Genomic DNA, 24616 nt, shown 5'->3' with positions numbered 1-24616 from the left:
GAAAACAGGAAGCTGAAACCCATGAATATGCCTTAATAGCTATTGTGTAAGACAGCTGCATAATCATTTGGCGTTATTTTTCACGTGCATTATTCGTCATATGCAGACAACATCCAATTTTTTAATTTTAATTTTTTTTTATTTTTTAAATAAAACCTTCCAAAGATACTAACCGGAAGCACTTTGACTTTCCGTGTTCGCTTGACACTCCTAACCTCATTAGCGCTGGGCATTTACGGAAGATTCAGTAACAATCAAATAAATAAAGGATTACTTCTGACCTTTCTAACGGTGTTAGCCTGTAACAGTGTCCACAATGTCCAGGCAATCTAACCGAGCGACAGACAGCAAGAAAATGGTAGGAAGACGTTTTAAACGAGCCTTTACTTAGCCATGTAGCTTATAGCATGCTAATGCTATTGACAGCATTGCAATTATGGATCACTGCCACCTCTATGTTAAATGGCATGAAGCGAATCAAGGGATGCACAAATTTATCCTTATACCTAGTGAAATCTGTAGTTAAACCCCTTGTAGATTTGTGATTATTACTTATTGATTATTATTGATAGTCCACATGTTTATAACTAGGCAATTGTTGTTGTGAACCTAAACATTTTGTGACCTTATTATTTATTTATTTATTTTAAGAACTCAGAGTTGTTCACTTTGACATATGGGGCCTTAGTCACACAGCTTTGTAAAGACTATGAGAATGATGAGGAAGTCAACAAGCAGTTAGATAAAATGTAAGTATATTTAAAAACAATAATAATAATTATTATTATATATATGTCCACATAATACCACATAATATTTCCATTTTATTACCATTATAGGGATTTTTTTTGTCTTGATCTTTTTTTTTAAAAAAAAGAATGAGATAATGGTCTAGCTTGCTTTCCTTTGCCTCTTCTTCCTCAGGGGTTATAACATTGGAGTGCGCTTGATTGAGGACTTTCTGGCACGCTCCAGTATTGGCAGGTGTCAGGATTTCCGAGAAACGGCTGATGTCATTGCTAAGGTAAATGGAAATAATTAGAGTTAATCAAAAATCCCAAATCAAAACATAATTTATGTATTTTCATTGATAAAGAACCAGTTTCTAATTGGGGATAAGTTTGTTTTATTAGCAGATATTATATTCTGTAACTAACCAATATATGTCATGTAAGAAATCAGGAGTTCTGGTTTTGAAAACATTATTTGCCATTTGAGAGGATGATTTATGTAGCAGTCCCAGCTAAAAAGAAGGACTCTGAAAAAAGTAGGACCAAAAAGGAATAAGCAAATCAAAATGTATTAGCAGGAAGAATATTGCTGTCATGTTACTTTAATGAAACTAATTGGTTTTGGCAGGTTGCTTTTAAAATGTACCTGGGGATAACTCCGAGTGTGACTAACTGGAGCCCAGCAGGAGATGAGTTCTCTCTGATTCTTGAGAACAACCCTCTGGTGGACTTTGTGGAGCTACCGGACAACCACAGCACCCTCATCTACTCCAATCTGCTGTGTGGCATCCTCCGAGGAGCTCTAGAAATGGTAACTTCACAAAACACTTATTGCGCTCTTTAGCCTTTCACACCACCAGACATATTATTATCACCCCTATCTAATGTTTGTAGTTGTTTATCAAATTGTCAATCAAATTGTAAAAAAAAACGCTTCAGTAACTCCTTTACTGAAACACTCACCATATTCACTCCACCTACACTTGCTTTGACCATATTTCAAAAATGGGGTTTCCACATTTTTTTCTTGGCTTTTTTTTTTTATGTTGTATGTAATGTTCATAAAATATATATATAAATGGACAGAGCTAATGCACTAACCTCCACGTTCCAAATAGGAAGTTTGCATGCAGGCTCCTCTGGCTCCTACTGACCCTGGCTCCCATTGACTTACACTGAAGTACTGTGATCCCTCTCTCTGTAACTGCTGCTGTGAGCCTGGTCATTTTGGTCTTAAAATGTTTGTATTAACCTGCTCTACATGATCACAATGTTTTCATTTCACTATTTTGTTCTTTAAAAAATCCTATTCCTAATATGTAGCCTGGCTCAAAATTCACTCCTGTAGCTTCATTTCCTTATACAGTCTACCATTTTTACCCCCCCACCATATAAGAGACCAGGTGTCATGAGTAATTTTGAGAGTGGTCCTTCTAATGTTATGATTAGTTTTAAACAATCAATATTAAAAATAATGTCTTATGTTTTAGGTCCAGATGGCTGTAGATGTCCGGTTTGCCCAGGACACTCTTAGAGGGGACAATGTGACAGAAATCCGTATGAGGTTCATTAAAAGGATCGAGGAGAACCTTCCAGCAGGAGACGAATGAGGAAACCAACAAAATTCATATATCTTTTGTACAATGAAGATGATTTTCAACCCTATATATTGAGACTGAAACACTGAGGATGAATGAACATAATCAAATATCAGCAGTTGTAAAGATGATGATCACAAGCATAATTAACTCCAATGTGTTTGCTCCTTTTCTGTGTGGAAAAATGTCTTGTCTGTATTAAAGGTGTACTATGTAACTTTTTCATTGGTGGGTCTGCCATCTTGTCTCCATGGAGACGTTACTGCCTTGCCAGTAATGTTCCACTGTATGATGCTAAATCCTCATTTATTTTGTATATTATATTTATTTTTTTCTTATTAATTGAAAATACCTTGAAACACATGCAATCTTACTGAGTTGTTGCTTCATGATTTAGAAGTTTAATTCTATGCTTTGGAGCATTCCAGAAAAAGCAGAAGCTTCATGGAGACAAAAATGTAAGAGATCCTCCACCATAAAAGTTACATAGTATACCTAATAATTTCTTTATAAAATATCCACTAAACATTTATCTTGTACAGCTTTTTATTGTTATTAAACTTTCTGAAATCCATTTTGTCTATCATTCTCAAGCGCACATGTTCAGGGGACCACCAGAGGGTGCTAAATATGTTCTGTCAACCTTTGCTACCGATGAAATGTATGTTCTGTGACAATACCGAGTAACAGTGGCTTTGTGCCCACCAAATATCTGATCATTGTCAGATTCCTGGATTAAACAGGTACATCTCATATGAGTTTTGACTGTTCACTCCTGTGCATGTATTTACAGGGAAAATCGTGCAAAAAAATTCAAATTACTCTAAAAGTCCATTGACATGTCACCAGGTATTTTTGAGGATCTTTGATGGCTTTTGCGCATGTACACGTACACATGGGTTATTGGATTATCCCAGTTGTCTGATTTTTATTGGGCATGTAAATGTATACTACATGTCAGATGTAGGGTAATATAGTTTTTATACAATAGGCAACAGATAATCTCATAGATAATGTGAAAAAAGACTAAAGAAACATACATTCAGGTGGTCATTATGAATTTGTTATGATTTAACATAGTATAAAAATACAATCTGTCCCAAAATCGAATTTTGCTTTATGTTTTATTCACCAACATTCATATGTGATGGTTCAGTTGTTAAAGATAAGGAACTTTCAAGTAAAGATGCTACAGGTGCAAAATGCAGATAAAAATAATATTGAGTTTGATTTTGAAAACAAGTAGCGAATGATGTGGGCCTGCACTGATATGCTTCAGGCTAGCTAAATGTTTCCATGTGGCTTTCATGGGAAACAAATGGTAAAAGGCATGCTGCAACTGTAAAGCCCAGCACCCGAACTGACCAGTGATCCTAAGTGTTTCTGTTATTGTTCCCTGTACCACGCTATACCTACATGAGGCATTGGGGCACGCTTTAGATAACTTGAAAAGTTTAAAAGTTATACGTTATCATAGTATTACTATATAGGTAAAAAGGAAAACAAAAACAAAAAAAACATTGTAACTTCCATATTGTTAGGTTTACATACTAAGATGAGTAATTGAACCCATTGCATTGAACATAGAATTTCAGTGATCTTTCTACTGTTAAACCTAAACAATAGAGCATTTTGTTATTAGCACTTATACTGAAATGCAATCAATCTATCTTTCTTCACATGTAAATTGATACGCCCTCTTTTTGTTTTTGGCTGGGGTGGAAGAACAAAAACGAAACAATGACGTCCGGTGAAATGTGGCTCTTGTCCATCTGACCTGGATCCAGTGCATCCTAGACTCCTGTCAACAAAGAGGAAGAGAAGAAGACTCTCCAGACCTGCTCCTGTCTCTGCTGTCATTGAACCACAGGTCTGGGACTACAGGAACTTTACAAACCCCATTCTACTCCTTTGAAGGTCCGCCATGCTTCCAATTTCCTTTATCTGATGAGTGCACTTTTACCTTCTGCCTTCTGCCTTGTGTTTTCGCTTTTCTTTCTTCCTTTATTGTGACCCTGCAGCCATTGAGTTTATGCAGCTGATATGATCACAATAGTAGTCTTTGTATTCCCTTGCCATGCTGTTGCAAAACTGTAAATTAGACTAACAAATTTCTTCTACAAAATGTAATTTGCCCTTCTACCATGAAATGAAAATAATCTAAATGTTGTTCTTTGAAGTACAGATAAGTAGGCCTTGTCATTGCACAAACTAGGCTGTATGATGAAATGAAAGATGGATCGCATGATTTCACATTGCCCTGAAAATCTATAGGGCTTACTGTTCTGGGTATTTTGAGCAATTTGTTTCATGTAGATAGGGAAGTACAGTTATTGGCCGGTAGCCAATGGTTTCATCACTTGCTTGTCGCCATGGAGATGCCAGGTATGTTCCACACTATGACATTAAATGTATATAATTTAGTTGCAGTTATTTTTTCTTCATTAAAATTAACTTGAAAGCATGTATTCTTAGTGTGACCACGATTACTTCTCCACATGTAATGCTGTACTGTGGAACATTACAGGCAAAGCAATAACATTTCCATGGATTAAAGCAAGTGGTGTGCCCTTCACCAGAAAAGTTACAGATTTCACCTTTAACTTTCATTTCACTGCATGGCCTTAATGAGACATGTGTTTCTTTAAATACATGCTATGCTGACAGTTAGGAGAATTTATTCACATGATGAGATATTTATGACATTATGTTGCTACTATTGAGGATTTATCTCCATGCTTGCCCATGAAGCCTCCCAGTGTGATTTTAATACATTCATGCTGAAAGGGGTCATGTAACACTTCCACCTTGTTCCAATTAGGCGTCCGGTTCTGGCCCAGCACTGGTCAAATCTACTGTAAATATAGCACAGACAAAACACACACTGTGGACATGTACAAGGCCCACATACAGACAGGAAGAGGAGGAAACCAGTGTGAAACTGTGTGGGGTGGTCCCATGTGCGAAGGTCACCTCCTGGACATCATCATCGTCACCTAGAGGACAGCCAAGTCATCTGTGGTGGGACTGTGTTGGAAATGGCTGACCCTCTGATGCTCCGAGAAAAAAAAAAGTGTGTTTGATTCTTAGATACTGTGAAAAGGCTTATGGAATAGCGTGCTACATTGGGATCATTCAGTTGTATTCTTTTTGTTTTTATGTGGAGATTATAGTTTGGAAGTAAATGTGCAGTCAATTTGGTACATTTATATCCACTAAAAATACACAATAACCTAATCAAATTTTTCTAAAATTGTGATTTGAGTAGTACTAGTGGTTTGTGAGGTCCTCTGGGTATGTAGATTCCTCTGCAGTTTAAGTGTTTATTTTTATAGTAATTTTTGTTTTCTGATTTGATTCCTGATTTATACCTACTGTAAAACTAGATGATCCTCACCCAACTAAGCTCAAGATCTGCTCCTGGCAGGTTGTCCTAGAGATAGGACACATTTTCCTATAGGGTCAATAAAGTGTACTTTACCTTACTAAAAGGAACTCACAAGTTTACCATTACATACAGACATAAGAAGCAAGGCCAGTGGACACAAAAAAAGTGAATAGGAAGGGAACAGCATAGTTTAAAAAGGGAAAAGGAACAACCCAAAGACCCCAAAACACAGCTCTTACTGTCATTGTTACAGATTGTTCCTGGATTGTAACTCAGTACCAAAGCTTTTGTTCATAAACCCTTTAATCTTAATTAATATCATTTTAATCACACATTAGTAGCAATTTAACAATCTCTGAACACAAATGGCCTTCTCCAAAACAAACAAAAAACCTCCATGAATGCTTTATAATGTTACGTGCAAAACTTAAGGGCTGTCTGTTCTGTGACACGCCCAGCACTGGTCCTGCATGGTCTGCTTCAATTTTACAATTTCAAATGGGGTGTGGGGGTGGGTCTCTGCAACATACTTGTCACTACAGCACCTCCAAAAAATGTTACGCAGTGGCAAACAACCTCAGCAGAGCACTGGCACAATCATTGAACAGGATTAGAGCCCATGACATCATAAGGCCAGGTGATTGAGTGTGAGCGCTTGGTTTTTCCACCACTTAATATGTCCACTGAAAGAAATACGTGACTAAATATGCCTCTTAAGGTCATTTGCTAAAATACCTGTTCTGGCTCATTTACCGTAAAGGACTAAAAACAAGTTGAAAACACCAAGCTGTTTGTTATGCAGAAAGGTGAAAGAAGTTCTCCAGAACCCATACACCCCTGCTGTTAAAAGTACCAATAACCACATTTTAACCAAAGGTGAAGAACACGTTTCAGCATTAACTGTTAGCCCCACATACTTATTCCCTCCTTTCACTGTTAGGTTAAACCATGATAGAAAAACAACTTTGTTCACAGGCAGTTATGTCTGCATGATTCTCATTCAATAATGTGCGTGAGTGGCCAAAAATAGTGTCCTTTGATTTTCATTAAGCTAGGAAGCTGTGCCATCAGCCCTCCCGCCCATATCCATACTCGCATACACACACACACATGACATTCATACCAGGTGTGAGTGAAGTGTCTTGCCTAAGGACACAACAAGTTTTTTCCACAACCGCCCCACTCTGGCACCTGGAACTCCTAGCGGTTTCCCATCCAAGTACTAACCAGGCCCAGCCCTGCTTACCTTCTGAGATCTGGCGAGATCAGGCTTTTGGCAAGGAGGTTTGACCATGGTCTTGATAAAGTGTGTTTTAATATGTATCTAAAGTAATGTGCCTGAATTTTGAGACATTTTTACCAAAAGTATGTTGGGAGCCATTTCTGGGTGGAGTCATTATGAAAGTACTCGGTGCAGTGCTGTGTATAAGGTATGTGCAGGAGCTAAAATTAGAGAAGGAAAACATAATCTAATGTTTCCATTTTTCACTCTGGCTCCTTGTGAAAAGAGCATGACGAGATCAAACCAAATATTATCCTATGTTCAAATGTCCAGTGCGACAGATCCCAACACATTTGTTATGGTTCCATATTACCCTTGCATTCGGTTTTTGCAGACATTTTATGAACTTTCCCCTTAAGTCTAATTATGGTCCTACCAATTTACATAAATGCTGACCATTTATATATTGATTAAGCACCCCAAACAATAACATAAATATTTTTTTTAAAAGATTTTGAAGTGTTGTTACAGGTCCTGGGAGTGACCCGGGTGTAAGTTGGATTGTGAAGTTGGTTAATATTTTGTCTTTATAGCTCGACAAAGACACACACTTTTTTGGTGAATTGACAAAGTGAGAATGTCTGAATTAAATAAAATATAACTTAACATCCAATAAGCCACAATCAAAAGCTTGAAACAAAGTGTAAAATATGATGATGTTGTTCAGTATTGTTGAGTTTTTGTTGCTACAGAAGCATCATCATTTTCAGGCATCATCATATATTTGGATAACAAAGAACCACTAATAAAAGAGTGAAGGAGTGGAGGGATTGAGTGCAAGGAATTTGCAGATAGAATTTTTTTCACTCAACCTGTTACCACAGGAGATCAATTTCCTTTTGCCACTCCTCCTGTTTCCATGGCTTTGTTATTCTTCTCACTCTGATAGTTTGAACCAGCGCTGAGGTAGTCCAGGTTGTGTAGAGTCCACTGGATCTCACTTCTGTCTTGGACTTGTTCTGTCAAATCGGTTTCCCAAACCGAGAACCATGCAGAGAGCAGCTGTGGTAGCCTCTGCTGCTGTTTTCGTGCGCCAAGAACAGTTAAAATTGAACATGTTGGACTTCTGAACCTGCTTTTGTCATTCACCTAAAGAAACCCTATTATATACATATGAACCTGACCTCAGAGCAGTTGACAAGACAACGCCAATGTTATATGCCATGATGAATAAAATAATAGTCATTTATCTGTGTTTTTGATGTGTATCATCTCATTAAAAAAGTTGATCGAATGGGAAAACTTGAACTATTGGAAAGATCATCCAAACATTCCTCTTTCATAGTTTCATGCTTGTTTGACATTTCTCTCACCTTGTCACAGTATGGTGTGTTCTGAAAGTAAATCTTTTCTTGGCTTGATAAGGCATGCACACTGTTAGACATAATTACATCATGTTTGATGTATTGAGATAAAAAAAATTGGTTTTGAAAAAATCCTGCTTTGATAGAAATGCAGTGTGTGCCAAGAGCTTAAGAATATCTGGAATAGACCAGAACCCAGACTGTTCATGGATTACTTTGAAGTTGTTTTGGAAGCAGCAAACAAACATATAAGAAAGATTACAGTTTATTTATTTATTTTATTTTGTACATTGATTTATTTATTTGATGCTGAAAAACTTTACAGCGCCATGATGGTTCATCTTTGGCTCATAAACTGCAAAATGTAAAATTAAATCCTTTCAAATCATTTTTTTTTTATTTATTTCTGAAATAAATATGAACATGCAATTTAAAATAATGGCTTGATTCACTCATCTTGTGCCACTTGAGGCCTTATCACCCGATAAGCCATGGCTGTACCACTGATGCATAAAAAGGTACTATTTAGATTGATCATTGAACTGCTATAATACATACAGAGTACCTATTACTGCTACCTGCTACATACTACTTACTGGGGATGACTGAGCTGAGGATCAAAAAATCCACAACTTCCAAAGTCAGATTCAGGTGTGTTCATCACTCTGCCAGTGTATGCTATAAGAACAACAGTGACTTTTCCTTTCTCAATAATCAGCGGAAATCAGCCCCTCATCATGATGTCATGTCTGGAAGCAAATGGCTTTGATTTGACACTGTATGAGAACAATATGAACAACAACTATTTTCAGCTTTAACAGATGTCTGGAGGCTTTTTGCAAAAATCGCTACCAGTGTACTCAAGATTTGATACGTTTTGCCCCAAAAAGACCTTGCATTATATTTGGGCATTGATCAAGGACAGATTTCACAATTTTGTTATGCAACTCTCTGAATCAGCACAGTGTGGAAGAATGTACACAACTAAAAGAGCACTGGATCCAAGCTAAAAGTTCAATATGTTTCCATTTTGATCCACACAGCCCCCTCTGGAAACATAGGGTCAGGGCCAAGAGCAGATTTCAAACAGCTCATATGAGCGAATGTCACTGTAACATGTTTTTGTGCTGTATTGTGAGGGAACATGCAGGAAAAAGTTCTTTTTGATGACATATATATTTTTTTTACATGTTTTAGCAAAGCTCTGGAATAAAAAGTTCATATATTTATTTTAAAAGATGTGATCTCACTGTTGTGTGCTGCAACAGTGAGCTTGTGCCTAACTTGAAAATAATGTTAATGTTCATAATGTTTGTTACTATTTATAAATAAATACATAATTGTTGTCATGCGTTGTCATGTTTAGAATGTGTGGTTTGACATATGCTTCACATATGTCAAAGGTTCATTTTATCTTGTTTATCAAAATGCTTGTTAACTAAATACAGCACATCCAAACAGTTATAAACTAATAATCACTTAATATGTTCCTCGTCTTTGATTCTGCCATTGTTTTTGTGGTTTAGAGATTTTCCACTGAGTGGTTGCCATCACAAGGCCATGGTGTGTGCAGCACTGGTGAGGAGAGGAGTTATTGAGGTTTAAAATGAGAAACAGACTGGAGCCGAATCTTCCTCACTGATTATTATCGCTGAAGGAAATATACAGAGGAGTGAGGTTTCTATGGCTGTCCTGCCCTCCAGCTGACCAACAGGAGGCGCATTGGAGATGGACCATTTAGCGCTGTTACTGCAGATACATATGATCATGTAAGTCTCATTGATACACGTCCATAAAGAGTTTACCTCTCCAAAACCACACATTTTTACAACTCAAGAGGAAGTAATTAGGTGATGATTACATGATATGAAATATTTTTCACTTAAGGTCAAACATAATTATATATTACATGATTACACAATAAGCAATCAGACTCTTTAGAACATCTGGCTCGGAACGAAGTCTAGTTTAGATCAACCACATAGGACAGAGTCTTTGTGTCCAGTCCTTGTCCTGTCCTCACATCTGTTCCACTAAACATCACAATTAGGCCTAGTCCCATTACTCATGTTTTGGCCTGTCTGAAAGCGTGACCATAATACACCTGCTGGTTCTGGCTGCTGTCCCCTCAAATAGTACTTGTTTACTGTCACTGTCCTCAAGTCCTGTCTCCTAAAAGTCACCCTGGACTAACTACTAGTCCCTGGACATAAAATATTCTACTTGAAAATCAAAATAAGGCCTACTTTTTGTCTCTAAAGATAAAGGGCATATTCAGACCAATCCTGTTTGATAATTTTTAAATAAACAGGGTAACAAGTAAGAAACACACCAATCACCAATACATCTTTCCACCGCCAATATGACTAGGATCTTCTAATGTGCATGTGGTGTGGTTGTGCGTTTTGTCAATCTCCTCTCTTCATCACATCTGTGATACAGCTGAGCAGTCCTTCAGGCAATGTCTGCCCTGTTTGATATTTAACATCTTTTATGTGTGTCTTCTCATATCAATATGTGTGTTTTTGTATTTTATCCAATGAAATATATCCCTGACTTTGGACTGATGTAGTGGAAATGAAGAAACTAAGTAAAATCTTTATACTTTTTTCAGTTGGCCTCTTCTAGTTTGCATTATACAGCCTGGTGTGTATTCTAAAGTCTTTATTTCATTTAGATCATAGCAGAAATTATGTCTTGAAGAACCATATTTCCTCTTTTTCGCCCAATGCTTCATGGACACATTTTCTTTTAAAATATCATTTTTAATCTCACCACACAGTGGCAGTATAACAGACCGTCCCTGTTTGCTTTTTTACGGCAAGAAAAATTATGGGCCAGAAGTGATTGGCCACGCTTCCCTTGTTTTGAGTATCAGCTCAGTGTAGGTATAAAAGTTATTTACTTGTAATGGGCTTGGTGTATCATAACGATGAACTGTGACATTTGCAGAATTTCTGGAAAGCCGAAAAAGTGATGTAGCCTACTGCAGACTCAAGAAACCACTGCAGTAACCAAAGAATTAAAATGGACTACTAAACTACTCTACTCGTCTTCAATCATGCACGTCTCTTCTCTCTGGTCCTTGATCCCATGGTCCACCTGTTCACCTCAAACTCATCATGGTTGTGGACAGTGACTGCAGGTATGCCATGTTTTTATCAATAGATTATGCATATCTGATTTTATTTTTGTACACTTAATGTACACTTTGTATTAGAGCAAGACCGATATATCGGTTGGCCGATATAATTGGCCGATATGGACAACTGGAGACATATCGGCTATTGGCCTATATGTTTGCTGATATGGGCCGATATTTCACGTGGGCATGTTATACCTTGTTATAAAGCTTAGACTCTCTACATTATGTTAAGTTAATCCAATTTACAGACAGATAAATGTCCTAATATATGGTTCCACATCAGTATTTATCTGCGGAATAATTTGCCTGTGTGTGTGTCCGTACTGTCCCTGAACACATGTCACTCACGTCAGGTCACTCACGTGCCCTTGTTTACACCCGCAGACATAGCTCCACGTGCAACACTGAGATTATATTCTTTTTACGGACAATCGGTTTGAGTCTGGATTAAAAGGACATTTATTAGTGCAGACTTGTGATGTGAGGAGGAGACTTTGTGAGCGGTGAGTGTTGGAAATATGTTGACTTTGAAGCTAGTTTTGGTTTGCGATTAGCTGTAGCTCCCACACATAAACAGACTATTTTTTCTTCTATTGGTCTATTGTAAAGTGACTATATTGGCTGTATATTTGTTACTGGACCTGCATTGATATGCAAATGAGCTGAGAATAGACGTGTGAATTATGACATTTGCGCATATAATTAATTACCGCAGTGCGCGCATTTAAGGTTAAAGGCTAATAGCGGTAGTTTTTTTACTAGCTAGTAGTGATGAGTCGGTCCTGAACGAAATGACTCTTAGAGCCGGCTCTTTGAAGCGAACGACGGGAGCCTGCTCCTTATTGGGAGCCGTGTTTTCTCTTTCTCTCACTTTTTTTCTCTTCACGCCGCATGCAGACTCGTGGTAATTTGACAGCGGCAGCGGCTCAAAGGAAACTTTCAGAAATATGCGTGTGCATAGGATAGAAAAATGTGCATGTTTGGCTGTAGTTCAGCATAAAATAAATAAACCAGGACTAATCTTGGGCTCGAGAGATGGAGAGAGATAGAGACCGAGTCCTGACACTCAGTCCTGGTTCAGTTCTGGTTTAATCTTGCTTTAGACTTGGTTCAGTTCTGGTTTAGTCCTGCTTTAGACCTGCTTTAGACCTGCTTTAGTCCTGGTTTAGTCCTGGCTTAGTCCTGGTTGTAACAAAACAATCTGAAGAGCCGCTTGGGAGCCGAAAGAGCCAGCAGCTTTTAGTGAGCCAAGCCAAAAGAGCCTGTTCACTAGCTGCTAGAATGTGATGCAAAAATGCCATTAGGCCGACCTACTGTCTGTAAATATGAGGTAAAGAGGCAGAATAACAATAAATGTTGCCTAAATAAACCCAATTTAAAATCCACTAGAGCTAAACCTAAGTTTTTTTTAAACAATTCAAGGTTTGCAGTGAATTTTTACATCACTAAATATATCTGTGATTATATCGGCTATCTATTGGCAGCTCGAACTCCAATTTTATCGGTTTCATATCGGCCACAACAAAACCCATATCGGTCGGGCCCTACTTTGTATTTTACATAGGCTACTATATTTAATCCTAATACTAAAACTATATTACCCTAGTAGTTGATCTGCTGTTATCATACATGCATGCAGAATCATAATTATATTGCATTTTATTGGTGGGTGTAGAGCTACTACACTTTTTCAGCACCATCTTCCTCTTGTGAAGTTCGTTGTGGGCGGACTATACCTTATAAGGCCATAAATATGACAGGACGGGTTTAGTTTCAGAACCATGTTAATCTGAGAAGTCTTGGAGAGGCCCCAGAAGGAGGCAGATCATCCTGAAATCTGCACATTGCTATCATTAGATGTCTTGTGCTGTTTTAGATATGTACTGTTCTTTCCAAAAGCCTCTCTTTCAAATATCAAAGCTCATTCATCTTTCTGCTCTCCTGCTGATTCAATTTGAAACCCTATGTTGGTTGCATTGCTATAAACATATTATAATGGTCCTATTAGTTTTCTCTGGACAAATGGTAATTTCGTGCTCCATCGAGTATTGACAATATTGATACAGTATGTGTTTGCGTAACATGTTGAGGTTGATTTTGTTGACGAGTGCAGAAATTTGTTATTACTTTATCAACTCAAATGACTTTTTTTGTGCCAAAACTGATTTTGAAATATGTACCCCTTTCTGTGATCTCTCCCCTTTGTCTTTGGCTACAGACTGGCAGTTATGATAAGAGCTTTCTCACAAACAGGAAATGTTTTAATCTAATCACACTGCCATTAATTCCTGATTGAAATGATTGTTTAGTCTTCATAAATGTATCCTGATTGTGCTCATTGCTTATTTTGATAGGACTTCTTGTTGAAGTGATGGAACATACCAGACATACTTAAGAAGAGCTATTATGCTGTGTGCAAGAGGTTGAAAACCACAATTTAAGAACTAAGTTTACTCCCTGTCCTAGATGAAATGTGTGCCTCCCTACTAATATTGGCATGGACATTTTAAGGCTCAAAAATACTTGAGGTAAATTTTTTATTTATTTGTTTGTTTATTAAAAAGGGACAGAACAGAGGGCATTGTTACATTTACAATAGCAACCGATGCCATGTCCATAGCCCATCTGGCCATAGGCTAATTTGCAGACCTGGTCCCTCAGATAAACAGACAAAGGCTGTAGATATTACAACATGAATCACAGTACACCATCTTTACAATGACATACATTAAAAATGGCTCTTTTTGGTTTGGCTTGGTTTCAGCCACTGCTTCACTTTGCAGTTCAACTGGCTCAGATCTGTGAGAGTTTTCAGTTTGTATCATAAATAGACTTCTGCCACAATCCAAAGACATGCAAACGTACTAGGGGAATTGTAAAGTCTTATCCTTATAGTAACTGGGATAGGTTCTGATGATATTTAGGGAACTGACAGTAGCATCTGCATGGATGGATTTGAGGCCATGCAATAGAATGGTCAACAGAATAGAATAATTTGTTGATTTCTGTGAGACCTTTTGTATTGGGTAAAATTTTGTGTTGGAGAAAATGTAGACATTGAGTGATGATGGTCATTTCTAACCTGATGATTAGTGAGGATGGAAAATGCATGGGAACTTGAAGAAAGCAATGTTAATAGTAGCAGCATAGTAAAGGAAGTACAAGTAGGAGTTGAAAGGGGTGGAACAGTATAGAAAACCCAGTGGAGGGAGTGGCAGAGGGTCGTTTGAGTTGGAGCGGAGTGGGGGCTTGGGGAGGGGAGCGCAGAGGGACACTGTGAAATGTTGAAAAACCTCACAATTGATGGTGTTTGATTTCCACAGTAATTACCATTCCTCTGGCTCTGTGCATTCCCAATCTGGCCTATCTTATATCCACACCACATTCCGCAAATGATTAGCTGGCCCACGACTTCTCCGTGCTGCCCACGGTCTTAGTCTGCAAGAACCACCGGCAAACTGTGTAATATAACACATTGCCTTAAAACATACAGTAGGCTTCTGGGGCAAATGGGATAATTCTACTCATGATTTACAATCTCACAGCGTGCAGACAAATTTCAATTTCACACAGCACAAATGGCAACAAATGCTGTTATTGAGCTTTGAATATTTAAATTTTTTTTATTTTAGCTTATTTTTTTCCAATTTTGAAATTATACATAACAAAAAGAAAAATAGACAAAAAATGAATGAATAAAAAAAAACAAAAAACACTCCAACAGCCCACCCACACTCAAAACACACACAAAACAACACACAGTGTGACCAAGTGAACCCGTCAGCTGTGTGGGGAGGCCAGGGGGCCGACACGCATACACGCATACACGCATACACGCATACACGCATACACGCATACACGCATACACGCATACACGCATACACGCATACACGCATACACACGCAGACACAACTCCAATGCAACAGTCATGGGTGCACACTTGATTGTTGCACAAACATTCCCTTCTCCATAGCCATACTTAAGTTTTTTAATTTTCCTCCATGTTTGCCACCCCTCAGCGTGTGTGTCTGCCGGCCAACCTGAGCTTCAGAAGCTTCTCCATTATAATGCATCACATAGGGCGTGCAGGTGTGACGCCACAAAGAAAATCAGGTGACCTTCCGTTTTTGTATTTCAATCAATAATAATATTTTTTCCTATCTGTGTTTAAAGGTTATTATTAGGATTTTCTGGTAATGTTTATGATGTTTTAGTATTAAAAGGGGGGATCCATTTATTTCTATTAGTAAAGAAAAAGCAGTTTTTGTTTGCAAATTGATTTGGGCGAGGAGTCTCATACTATAAAAGGGGACTCCCATCTGCACAGAGGCAGTGTGTGTTTTGAGGAGGAGAGCTGTGTGCACCGCAGGCACCAGCTCAGGATCTATTAAAAAGACTGCCACAACCTGTAAATATATCTTTTTTTTTTTTTCCACTGTTTTTACACACTTGTGTAAATAAATTCACAAACACTATTTTTGACTACACCATCTTTTCATGAAAAAGAACCCATGACACACACAAAAAAAAAACTGGGCAATGAAACATCAACTGTCACCCAATCTTGTCAAAACATTCACACAGCAAAAAGAGTGACTGTATCTAGGTCTTACAGAATCTTCAGAGTACAGTAAGACAACAGCTCGTTAATCCAGTGCATCTGCGCAGAGGCTTTCCAGTTTTTCAGAATGCACTTCTTGGCTGCCAGTTTAGAATATTTTGAAAATGTAACCTGCCTCCTATTAAAAAGAGTTATTATTTCCATGGAATTCATAATGAATGCACCTCACAGCAAAGCGTTATGAGGTAAAAGTTGCCTAGACTTTGATGTAAAAGAGTCATTGTGTAGAACTTCATGTTTTTTGTATTAATAGTGCAATATTAAGTCTGGGGAGAAGCCGCTGACGTAATCAGAATTCATTTGCTTCTGTTTGGTCTCTATGTCACACTGCTGACAAGACTTACTATTTATGTGTGTTTTTCTAAGACCTTGTGCCCACCTTTGACTTTGAGGTGTCTGCAGAAATCACATGAGCAGTGCTTGTGTCCAAAACTTCAACCTTTAGCTCAATCAAAAACAGCTGTTTTTATGAAGTCTGACAACACAAGGCGGGCCACTGGACTATGGTCAAATAAATACTAGGGCGCTTTAAGAGCCCCATGTGTACAATAGAGACTGTACCCCTACCTCCCTCAAACACCTGTGACTCTTCAGTGGTTGATTTGCACAAATAACACTTAATAACATTGGGCAACCTTTTTCCTATAGGCTAATTATTAGTTGTTAATAGGGATGTCACAATATAAAATTTCAGATTTAGGATCACTGTGAGAAAAAAACCTCATCATCATTATTGGCACAGTAAACAGTAAAATTCTTAATTTTCTTTAATTTCTATTGTAAGGTATATGACTTTCTTTATTAAACTTTCTGAAGGATAAAATGATAATAATAATGACAAAGATCTAGCCAGCTAGCCAGCCAGATAAAAGTACTTTTTGTGTTTAGAATAAATGGAAATTATCTACTTTTACTTCTAAAATTCCTTACTTTTTTTTAGTTCTTGTGATTATGTTTAGTGTCCTGAAAAATTATGATTATCAATTTACCAAATAGTCTTGGCATCCCTTGTTGTTAAACCAGTGTTATAATTGAACAAGGTTTTATTTTTTATGACCTAGGAACTGCCGACCCAGCAGAGCCAAAGGTTGTGGAGCTGAGTGCAGAGTCTGTGCTTGTGTATGCCTATGACTTTCTGATTGTTGTAATTGCAAATGCATGGCTCTTGTTAAAGCCCCTAAGCATTTATGGTTTCCGGCTGAGTACACAGGTTCAAATCTTTTTCCTGCTCATTTGAGGAGAACATTAAAAGTTGCCTCTGAGGCCTTGCTGCAGATGTTGATGATTGGTGATTGGTAGACCCGATGTTAGAAATGAATTCGCCTTTTTCTTCCCCAATCCTATTATTTTCATATTTCAGCCACATAACCTAGCTTCGAAATGGCAACAAGAATTACAGTTTTAAACAAAAAAGAACTTCATTTAAAGAATAGAGACCTCTTTTGTTTGTTTGAATTTGCACAGTCAACAAAGTAGATTTCAGCAGGACATTGTCTGGCCATTATCACAAACTGCTGGTACTTGGTGTAGAAAGACAATAGACATCAGAGACATTAAAAGCATAAACAAATAGAAAATTAAACAATCCATCCATAACCCATAATAACATTTTACCTGATATGGCATTGTCAGTTAGTCTTCCCAGCATTTCCATGTTCCAGCTCCCGAGAGGCTATGCTCTGCAGTCTTTCTAATGAGAGAACCTTCCAGGCTAGACATTGTGGGCTCTGGCTCCAACACACAGCCCATGCAGCTCTAACCACAAGGAGAAAGCCAAGATATTCACTGATTCTTCCCTGACATCCCAGGCCAGAACACGCCAAACCCCACACTTCTGCAGCCACCAGTCTTTACTACCGTCGCTACTAGGCTAAATTTACTTATACTAATTGTATAACATGGCTTTAATAGTTTAAAGGAAAAAAGAGCAATTGAAAAACTACATTAACTGAATAGAAACTCTGTATCAGTTTTGATAATCATAATGATGACAAAAATGCACAAAGTATAACACTCTTCTTTCAAAGTACTGTAATTTTCAATACAAACCAGTGGTTTCTTTAATATTAGCATGTGGTCTTACAGCAGTGATATATATTTTCAGTATCAATGTGTTCAAATTAGTATCTGGTTACTTTTCATTTAGTATTGTTAGCATTTTTAAAAGGTTGTATATTATGCAAAACTTACTGTTCTGAGCTTTAAGCCATGTTAGAATGTTGTTACCTTATCAAAAACATAACAGGTGTTTTGTTTCATTCACACATCTTTGAGTAACCCTTTATAGTTGGAACAGACAGGCTCTGTTCCATCTTGTGTTGTCATTAAGATGTAGTTTTCAAGATAACAGCTACCTTTTCCTTTACTTCAGTAGAAAGATTGTCAGTTACACGGCTGAAATTCTCCAAATAATTCTAGTCAAGGTATATTGAGTTTAAAAACATAGTGAGGCACTTCCTGTATAACCACATGACATCACAAGGTGGAACGGAATGTTTTCTGTTTGAGACAAGAACTCTGCCTAAATATGCAGGGTGTGTTAAACATGTGTGAATCAAACTAAACACAACTCTTAAGTATGTTTTTGATGAGGAAACAACATTATAACCTAGATCACATAATATCATTTTATGTGCCCTTTAATGTACATACTCCTGAAACTTTTAACTCTGTTTAAAGATTTTATAAGGGGGATAATGACTCTTCTTTTAACTGGTCGCTTTAGCTTTCAAGAATGTCTGCAATGCTTCCCAGGAATCTTGCCTTGTTGATTTTGGTTTGGGATAAAAGGTGCAGCCTTCTCTGTTCTCAGAGCTGATCTGAAAGGTGATTAGGCTGGCCTCAATGTGAGCCTATGCACAGCCCGCACACTGGCCCAGACGCATCACCCTGCGTTCCTACGTACCGTTAGTATTTAGGACGAGTGAGGGATAAGACAGACATGAGGGGTGAAACTAAGGCAAGAGTGTGGTGGGGAGGACAACTATGTCACTAAGAGGACATCATGCTGTTTAGGCACAGACTTCAATTATCGTGGATTTTTCAAGCTTTTTAGGTGAACAACACAGAGAAGAGAAAGCGGTAACATAAATTTAAAATGACTAGAGTTAAAAGAGGAATGACTGGTGGTCGCCCATTGCAGTACTAACCAGGCCCAACCCTGCATAGCTTTTGAGATCAGAAGAGAATGGGCATTCTCAAGGTGGTATCGCCATATTGGCACTTGAACCACAAGCTCTCTCTTCACATGAATCAAAAGTGCAAACAAGGAATAATGGAACACACAAATCACTCTATACCACATGGCCTGTGTTATAACTCCCGCCTACAAGGGCCAAAAATAAATTATACAGTATGTTAATATTAACTTCACCTGTCTGTGGTGTTATGTTATGTTAATGTTGTGATTGGTGTCACTTTCAGTATCCGCTCCAAGATCATCAATAGTTTTTATGCTGTACTTTCTCTTTGCCTCAAAAAAACACACAGGACATGCCTGTAAAAATGAACAAAACAAGACCAGAGAAGACTGAATTCTGTTTAACGGAAAACATTACGATTAAATGCTTTTAGCCACCCTTCCCTCTTTAATAACGGCCTGAGAGGGGCAAAGGAAGAGGAAGGCATGGGTGAGAGTGCCACAGGATGTGATTAGGTTGGACCTCCACTTTATGATTTCGGTATTACAGGCACTTGTGCCAGACATTCTCTCCATGGAAGGAATGTCTTCCTAACTAGTTCCATGTGAATGGTTTAGGAGGGAGCCACAGCTCCTGGTTGGGTCGAGGGTTCACTCTTAATATCAGCTAAGGAAGAAATATATACAGGATTGACATTGCGGACCAGGCCAAGAACAAAGAGTCTGTGGGATGAAATGTCAGACATGAAGTGAGAGGGCAGAGAGAGCCCAGTCCAAAACTTTTCCCATGACTTTCTTAATGTCTGATCAAGGCATTCACTGTTTATGAAGTAATGTACATATACAGATTGATAAAAAAAAGCCCTTGGACTGAATATAAACATTAATGACTCTACATAATATTGGACTTGTATGAATTTGTTTAAACATTCTTTCCTTGTAAATCATCGTCTACTCCTTTCCCAAAATATATTAGCCACAAGTTGTTTAGATTTTACAGCCCACTACAACTACAATGTTAAATGTCACTTACTTGCCTCTGGTTCTAGCTCCAACAATAATGTTTGTTCATCTGTTTCAGGAAACAAAGACATGCCTGCTGCTAGTGGCTAGTCAAAGCAGGAAATCTATTAGAGAAAATGTGGACATCCTGAGCATGCTTGAGCTTACATCTCCACATATAAACAAGCAGGAGGTGTGCAATCAGATAGAGAAAGGCAGGAGGGCATTGCATGAGGCTTCTGTGCTAATAGATCACATGACTGTGGTAACTGTCCCGCACCTTCTACTGTAGTCTAAAACTTGGCCATTTCTAATTGAAAAAAGGCATTGTCTATCTACATAATGATGATTATTAGAAAGACTAATTAAGGCCAAAGCAGAGCCATTCATCACCTATGATCACTTATTATCAAAGCTTCTATTGTGCAATGATGCAATAGTCTGAGGAGGTGCACTTGCATGAACTTTAAAAAAACTTTTTTTTACGTTTAAAAATAAAGCCTAACATCAGATAGACTTCCTCTACCTTTGCATTCCTACCTCTTCTGACCCTTGTGATGTGTCTCTGATGCTGCTGAACCCATGTGGCTGGTCTTTGTAATAACTGGACAGTGCCATAATCCAAAAATGGTTTTAGGTCTGGGTTGATCTGTTGCCGCAGCAGTGGGTGGTCTCTGTAAAGCCCTTTGTGGTGCTGTTTGCGTAGTTCAGATGTCTGTTTTTCTGGCACGTCTCTCCATGCTAACCAAAGCTGGAGGCCTGCTGTCTTGTTTTCTCTGACACAGTCACACATCTGCAGGCTTTTGAAAAGACCAGACAGAAAACACAAAACAAGCAAAAACAACAAATCTTTGCCATCACAACCAAGTTAGCACTTTCTCCTGCCGCGTTATGTCAAAGTCATAAACTGTGGTTCAGTGGCAGAGGATAACCGCGGGCACACCATTCATTCTACATTCTAACACTTCTGCATTTTATCCTCATGCAATTTGACTTCTCAGTTTCAAAGCTCTCTGTCCTCTTTTTCAGAAAGCAATAACAGAAAGTCATGAGTATGGCCCAAACACCTTGTCCATCAGAGTAGTTAATGTTGTCATGTCTGCTATGTATAACGATGTTTTCTCTTTATGCTGGCGTAACCTTCAAAGCCCAATCTGATCTTTTCCAACGTTTCATCATCTGTAATTTCCTTTAGTCCTTTGTGAATGTTTGAGTTCCTATGTAGCCATTTCCCCATACATTTATCAGTGCAATAAAGTCAAATATTTCAGTATAAATGTAGCCTTCACGTAATTTTCACAGTTAATGACATATTGAGCAGCGGCGTGTTGAACTCATGGAAGCAGCTGTTTGGGAAGAGCTTCCTTTTGGGTTAAGGTCAGGACACATTCAGAGTCACAGGAAACCAGGTGAGACAGCCGCTCTGGGATGGCTGAGGTTCTTGTGGGCCTGCTGTAAAAGTTATAAGCATTATGTGAGCTAGTTCTGGAGCAATAGCTGTGCTTCTGAAATTTCAGATCACTTTATTTGTTCTAATCCTTATTGTTTAGGTTTGGAGATTCTGTGGCCTCTGCTGTAAAGGAAATGGCTTTTCTGTTTTTTCTTTGCTTGGGATACGATGGAGGCATGTGGCAGGCTCCCATTATGGACAGGCAAAAGGTAGAACAAAGATAGTATGCTTGTTGCCAGAAAGCCATCTTATTTCTGACTTTTATAAATTTATTTTTAATCATTTATTTCAAAACTCTATTGTATTGATGCTTACAAACTAAACACATTCGTTTCTCATTTTTCAATTTTACAACATTGGCAAAGCCAATGTTGAAATTGCTTCATGAGCATAACATTAGTTTTCTCATTTTTATTTGGCTTTACAAAATTTACAGGTATTCACAGCCTGTTAAATAAAACAGTACTCTGGAAACAATCAGCAAGCCATATCCTAACATCCTGATACCTTGGCCCAGCTAATTAGCAGATCTACTGGTATGCAGAGAAACTGAAAACATATTCTCTTCCTTTTTTTACAGTAGGCACACTTCTTTGTTTAAACCTCAACACACTTGACATCCGACTCCTTACTGATGATTAATGACTCAAGGTCTATCAGCAGGGACCACCCAGGGTCAAAATAAGCCACCATAAATACAGAAGCAGTAACATACCATTCAGTCGCCACTCTCTTATTTACACATGTATGTGGCTAACAAGCCATGTGGCTGTGTGCTATATATCAGCACAAACAGCCAGCACTCACTCATGATCCCTCAGACCACAACAATACCAGCTTTACATCTACCATTTTTAATGTCTGTATCACATATTTTTACTTCTTTTTTCTGTCTTTGAATGTCCTCTGAACTTAGAATCATTCCCAGAGGGAAACAGTGCCACCCCTCAGTTTCTGCTGCTCTTACCTCTTTTATGTATCAGACAATTACCCTGGGAAACTCAGATCCTGCCAGCAGTGGTCTCAGATGTGCGTGTCTGCACCACGCAGACTAAAAGACATCCATCCCCTTTGGGAGTATTGTCCCATCAAGGTCTGAGGTGGCTGTCCTCAGACATGAGACATCACAGCCCTGTTCACACACTATTTGTAGTACTTTTTGCCCAAAATAATTCTATGCTCTTTTTAAGCCAAAGATGGTACTTTATTCTTTGGATGTGCGCTTCTTTTCCATGCAAGCATGTTCATCTTATTTTCCTGCTTTCTGCCATTCCCACTCTCCTTCACCTTGTGTAGGCACAGCCTGGTGAATGCCAGGCATTCCTTTGTAAGGTTAGAACAGACAAAAGATGGACCACTTCACTTGTGAGAAGAGTACCCTCTGACACTTTGCCCACTCGAAAAATTATTATTTAAATGGCTTTCACTTCTTTATATTGCACACATTGTGTGGAGGACTTTTTAAAATCCCATCAATTAGGAATACAGTAGGAATACAGGCGTGTGCTACAGAAGTTAGTTTAGAAATTTTGTTTGCGTTATATTTTTGTGTTTTGTTTACTTTTCAGTTGAGTGTGGTTAGCTATTGACCTATAATATATAATGCAAGTATTGTGCGTACATCTCCGCCTTGAGACATACAACTCAGTCACTAATTTCAAAGCCAATTAGACACACCCTTTAGTACATTAAATGTGTAGAGCTCTGTTTCTCCTTCATAAACAAATCAAGTAAATCCAATCATAATTATTTTATATGCCTCCCTCTCTGTAAACTGATCTTTGTCAGTTGTGCCTATGCTGAAGTGAGCATTGATTCAGATTTAGTCACACTGCATTAATTTCTCATTATTCTAGTGTCCTAAAATATCTCTATCGTTTGATCTTTGTTTAAGTAAATCACATATTCAACACTGAACAGTGTTAATTGACAAAATGTTTAGGTAAACAGGGGTGTAATCCATCAGGAAGTTTATTCTATTGGAGCACACAAACAACAGCTCCACCCATTCACACACTCCCACCATTGAAAGAGGCCACTTAGGGAACATACAAGGCCAATGTACATCGAACAAGCTTACCCCACCCTGCTCAGTCACACAGACCCACCTCAGAGAAGAACAGAGGCTTATAGGTGAGGACATAGGGCGCTATGTTCAGAGGCCTGGGTGGGGTGTGTAATATTACTGCCAACATCACTTTCACTGCTTATTTTTGGGCAAGGGCAAGTGGCCTGTGTGATGCAATGCGGTAGTTTTAAGTGAGTCAGTAAATGAGTACTGTTTATTTTTACTCTTACTAATGGAATGGAGAGAACAAAATAGCAACCTATGACAACGAAGTGTTTTTTCCTTCTTCTCGGGAATGTTTCACCTTGTAAAATTAAAGCAGTAGGAGGAGCTCAGAACATGCTGTGCATAAAAGTACTAGAAGTGCAGCTAACCAAATGGTATCAGAATGAGAGACAAATCTGTATTGCTGTATAGTGAAACAGTTGATGGGGACTGTTTTTCTTCCAGAGCCACACAGGGCTATTGCTTTGTGTGGGGTGTGACCGGGCCACACGTCGTCACTGAGGCACACACCTGTGGATGAATGGCAGGCCTCACTACTACACAGGGCTCCTATTGATGACATCATCGCCTGGCATCTGGTCACTCCACCCTTTCCATGTTCTGAGTGCCACCAAGTCCAGGGAGCACCATGGTCCTTTCACAAACCTGACGCTGTTGCTTGTTTGTTCTAGTGATTATTCAATTCATCTGGATCAACTTCTTCTCGCTGAGGTCATTCATAACAATCGGTTCATTTATGTCCCCCCACAGTATTCAATAAAAATAAATGTTTCTCCATTAACAAAACAAAAGATTCATCTAAACCATGTAATAGGTATATTAGATATAATTATCTTAATTGATTTAACTAAGAGTTTGGCACCAGAAATAACATTCATAATT

The 24616-nt window shown here is 38.3% G+C and overlaps 1 protein-coding gene across 1 annotated transcript; it reads left to right on the top strand.

The window, feature by feature from the left end:
* Positions 1-104: 104 nt before the first annotated feature.
* trappc3 (trafficking protein particle complex subunit 3) lies at positions 105-2903 on the top strand. Its single transcript, XM_020932762.2, has 5 exons — positions 105-358; positions 652-749; positions 925-1024; positions 1360-1542; positions 2222-2903. Exons 1-5 carry the CDS (start codon positions 317-319, stop codon positions 2339-2341), a joined length of 543 nt encoding a protein of 180 aa, XP_020788421.1. The 5' UTR covers positions 105-316; the 3' UTR covers positions 2342-2903.
* The last annotated feature ends 21713 nt before the right edge of the window (positions 2904-24616 follow it).

Source organism: Boleophthalmus pectinirostris, unplaced genomic scaffold, assembly GCF_026225935.1.
Source record: "Boleophthalmus pectinirostris isolate CB_2022bp ecotype Guang Dong unplaced genomic scaffold, ASM2622593v1 HiC_scaffold_21, whole genome shotgun sequence".
In the NCBI taxonomy this organism is placed as follows: Eukaryota; Metazoa; Chordata; class Actinopteri; order Gobiiformes; family Gobiidae; genus Boleophthalmus; species Boleophthalmus pectinirostris.
Note: the sequence above shows the minus strand (reverse complement) of the source record. Positions and strands in the feature narration are given on the sequence as shown.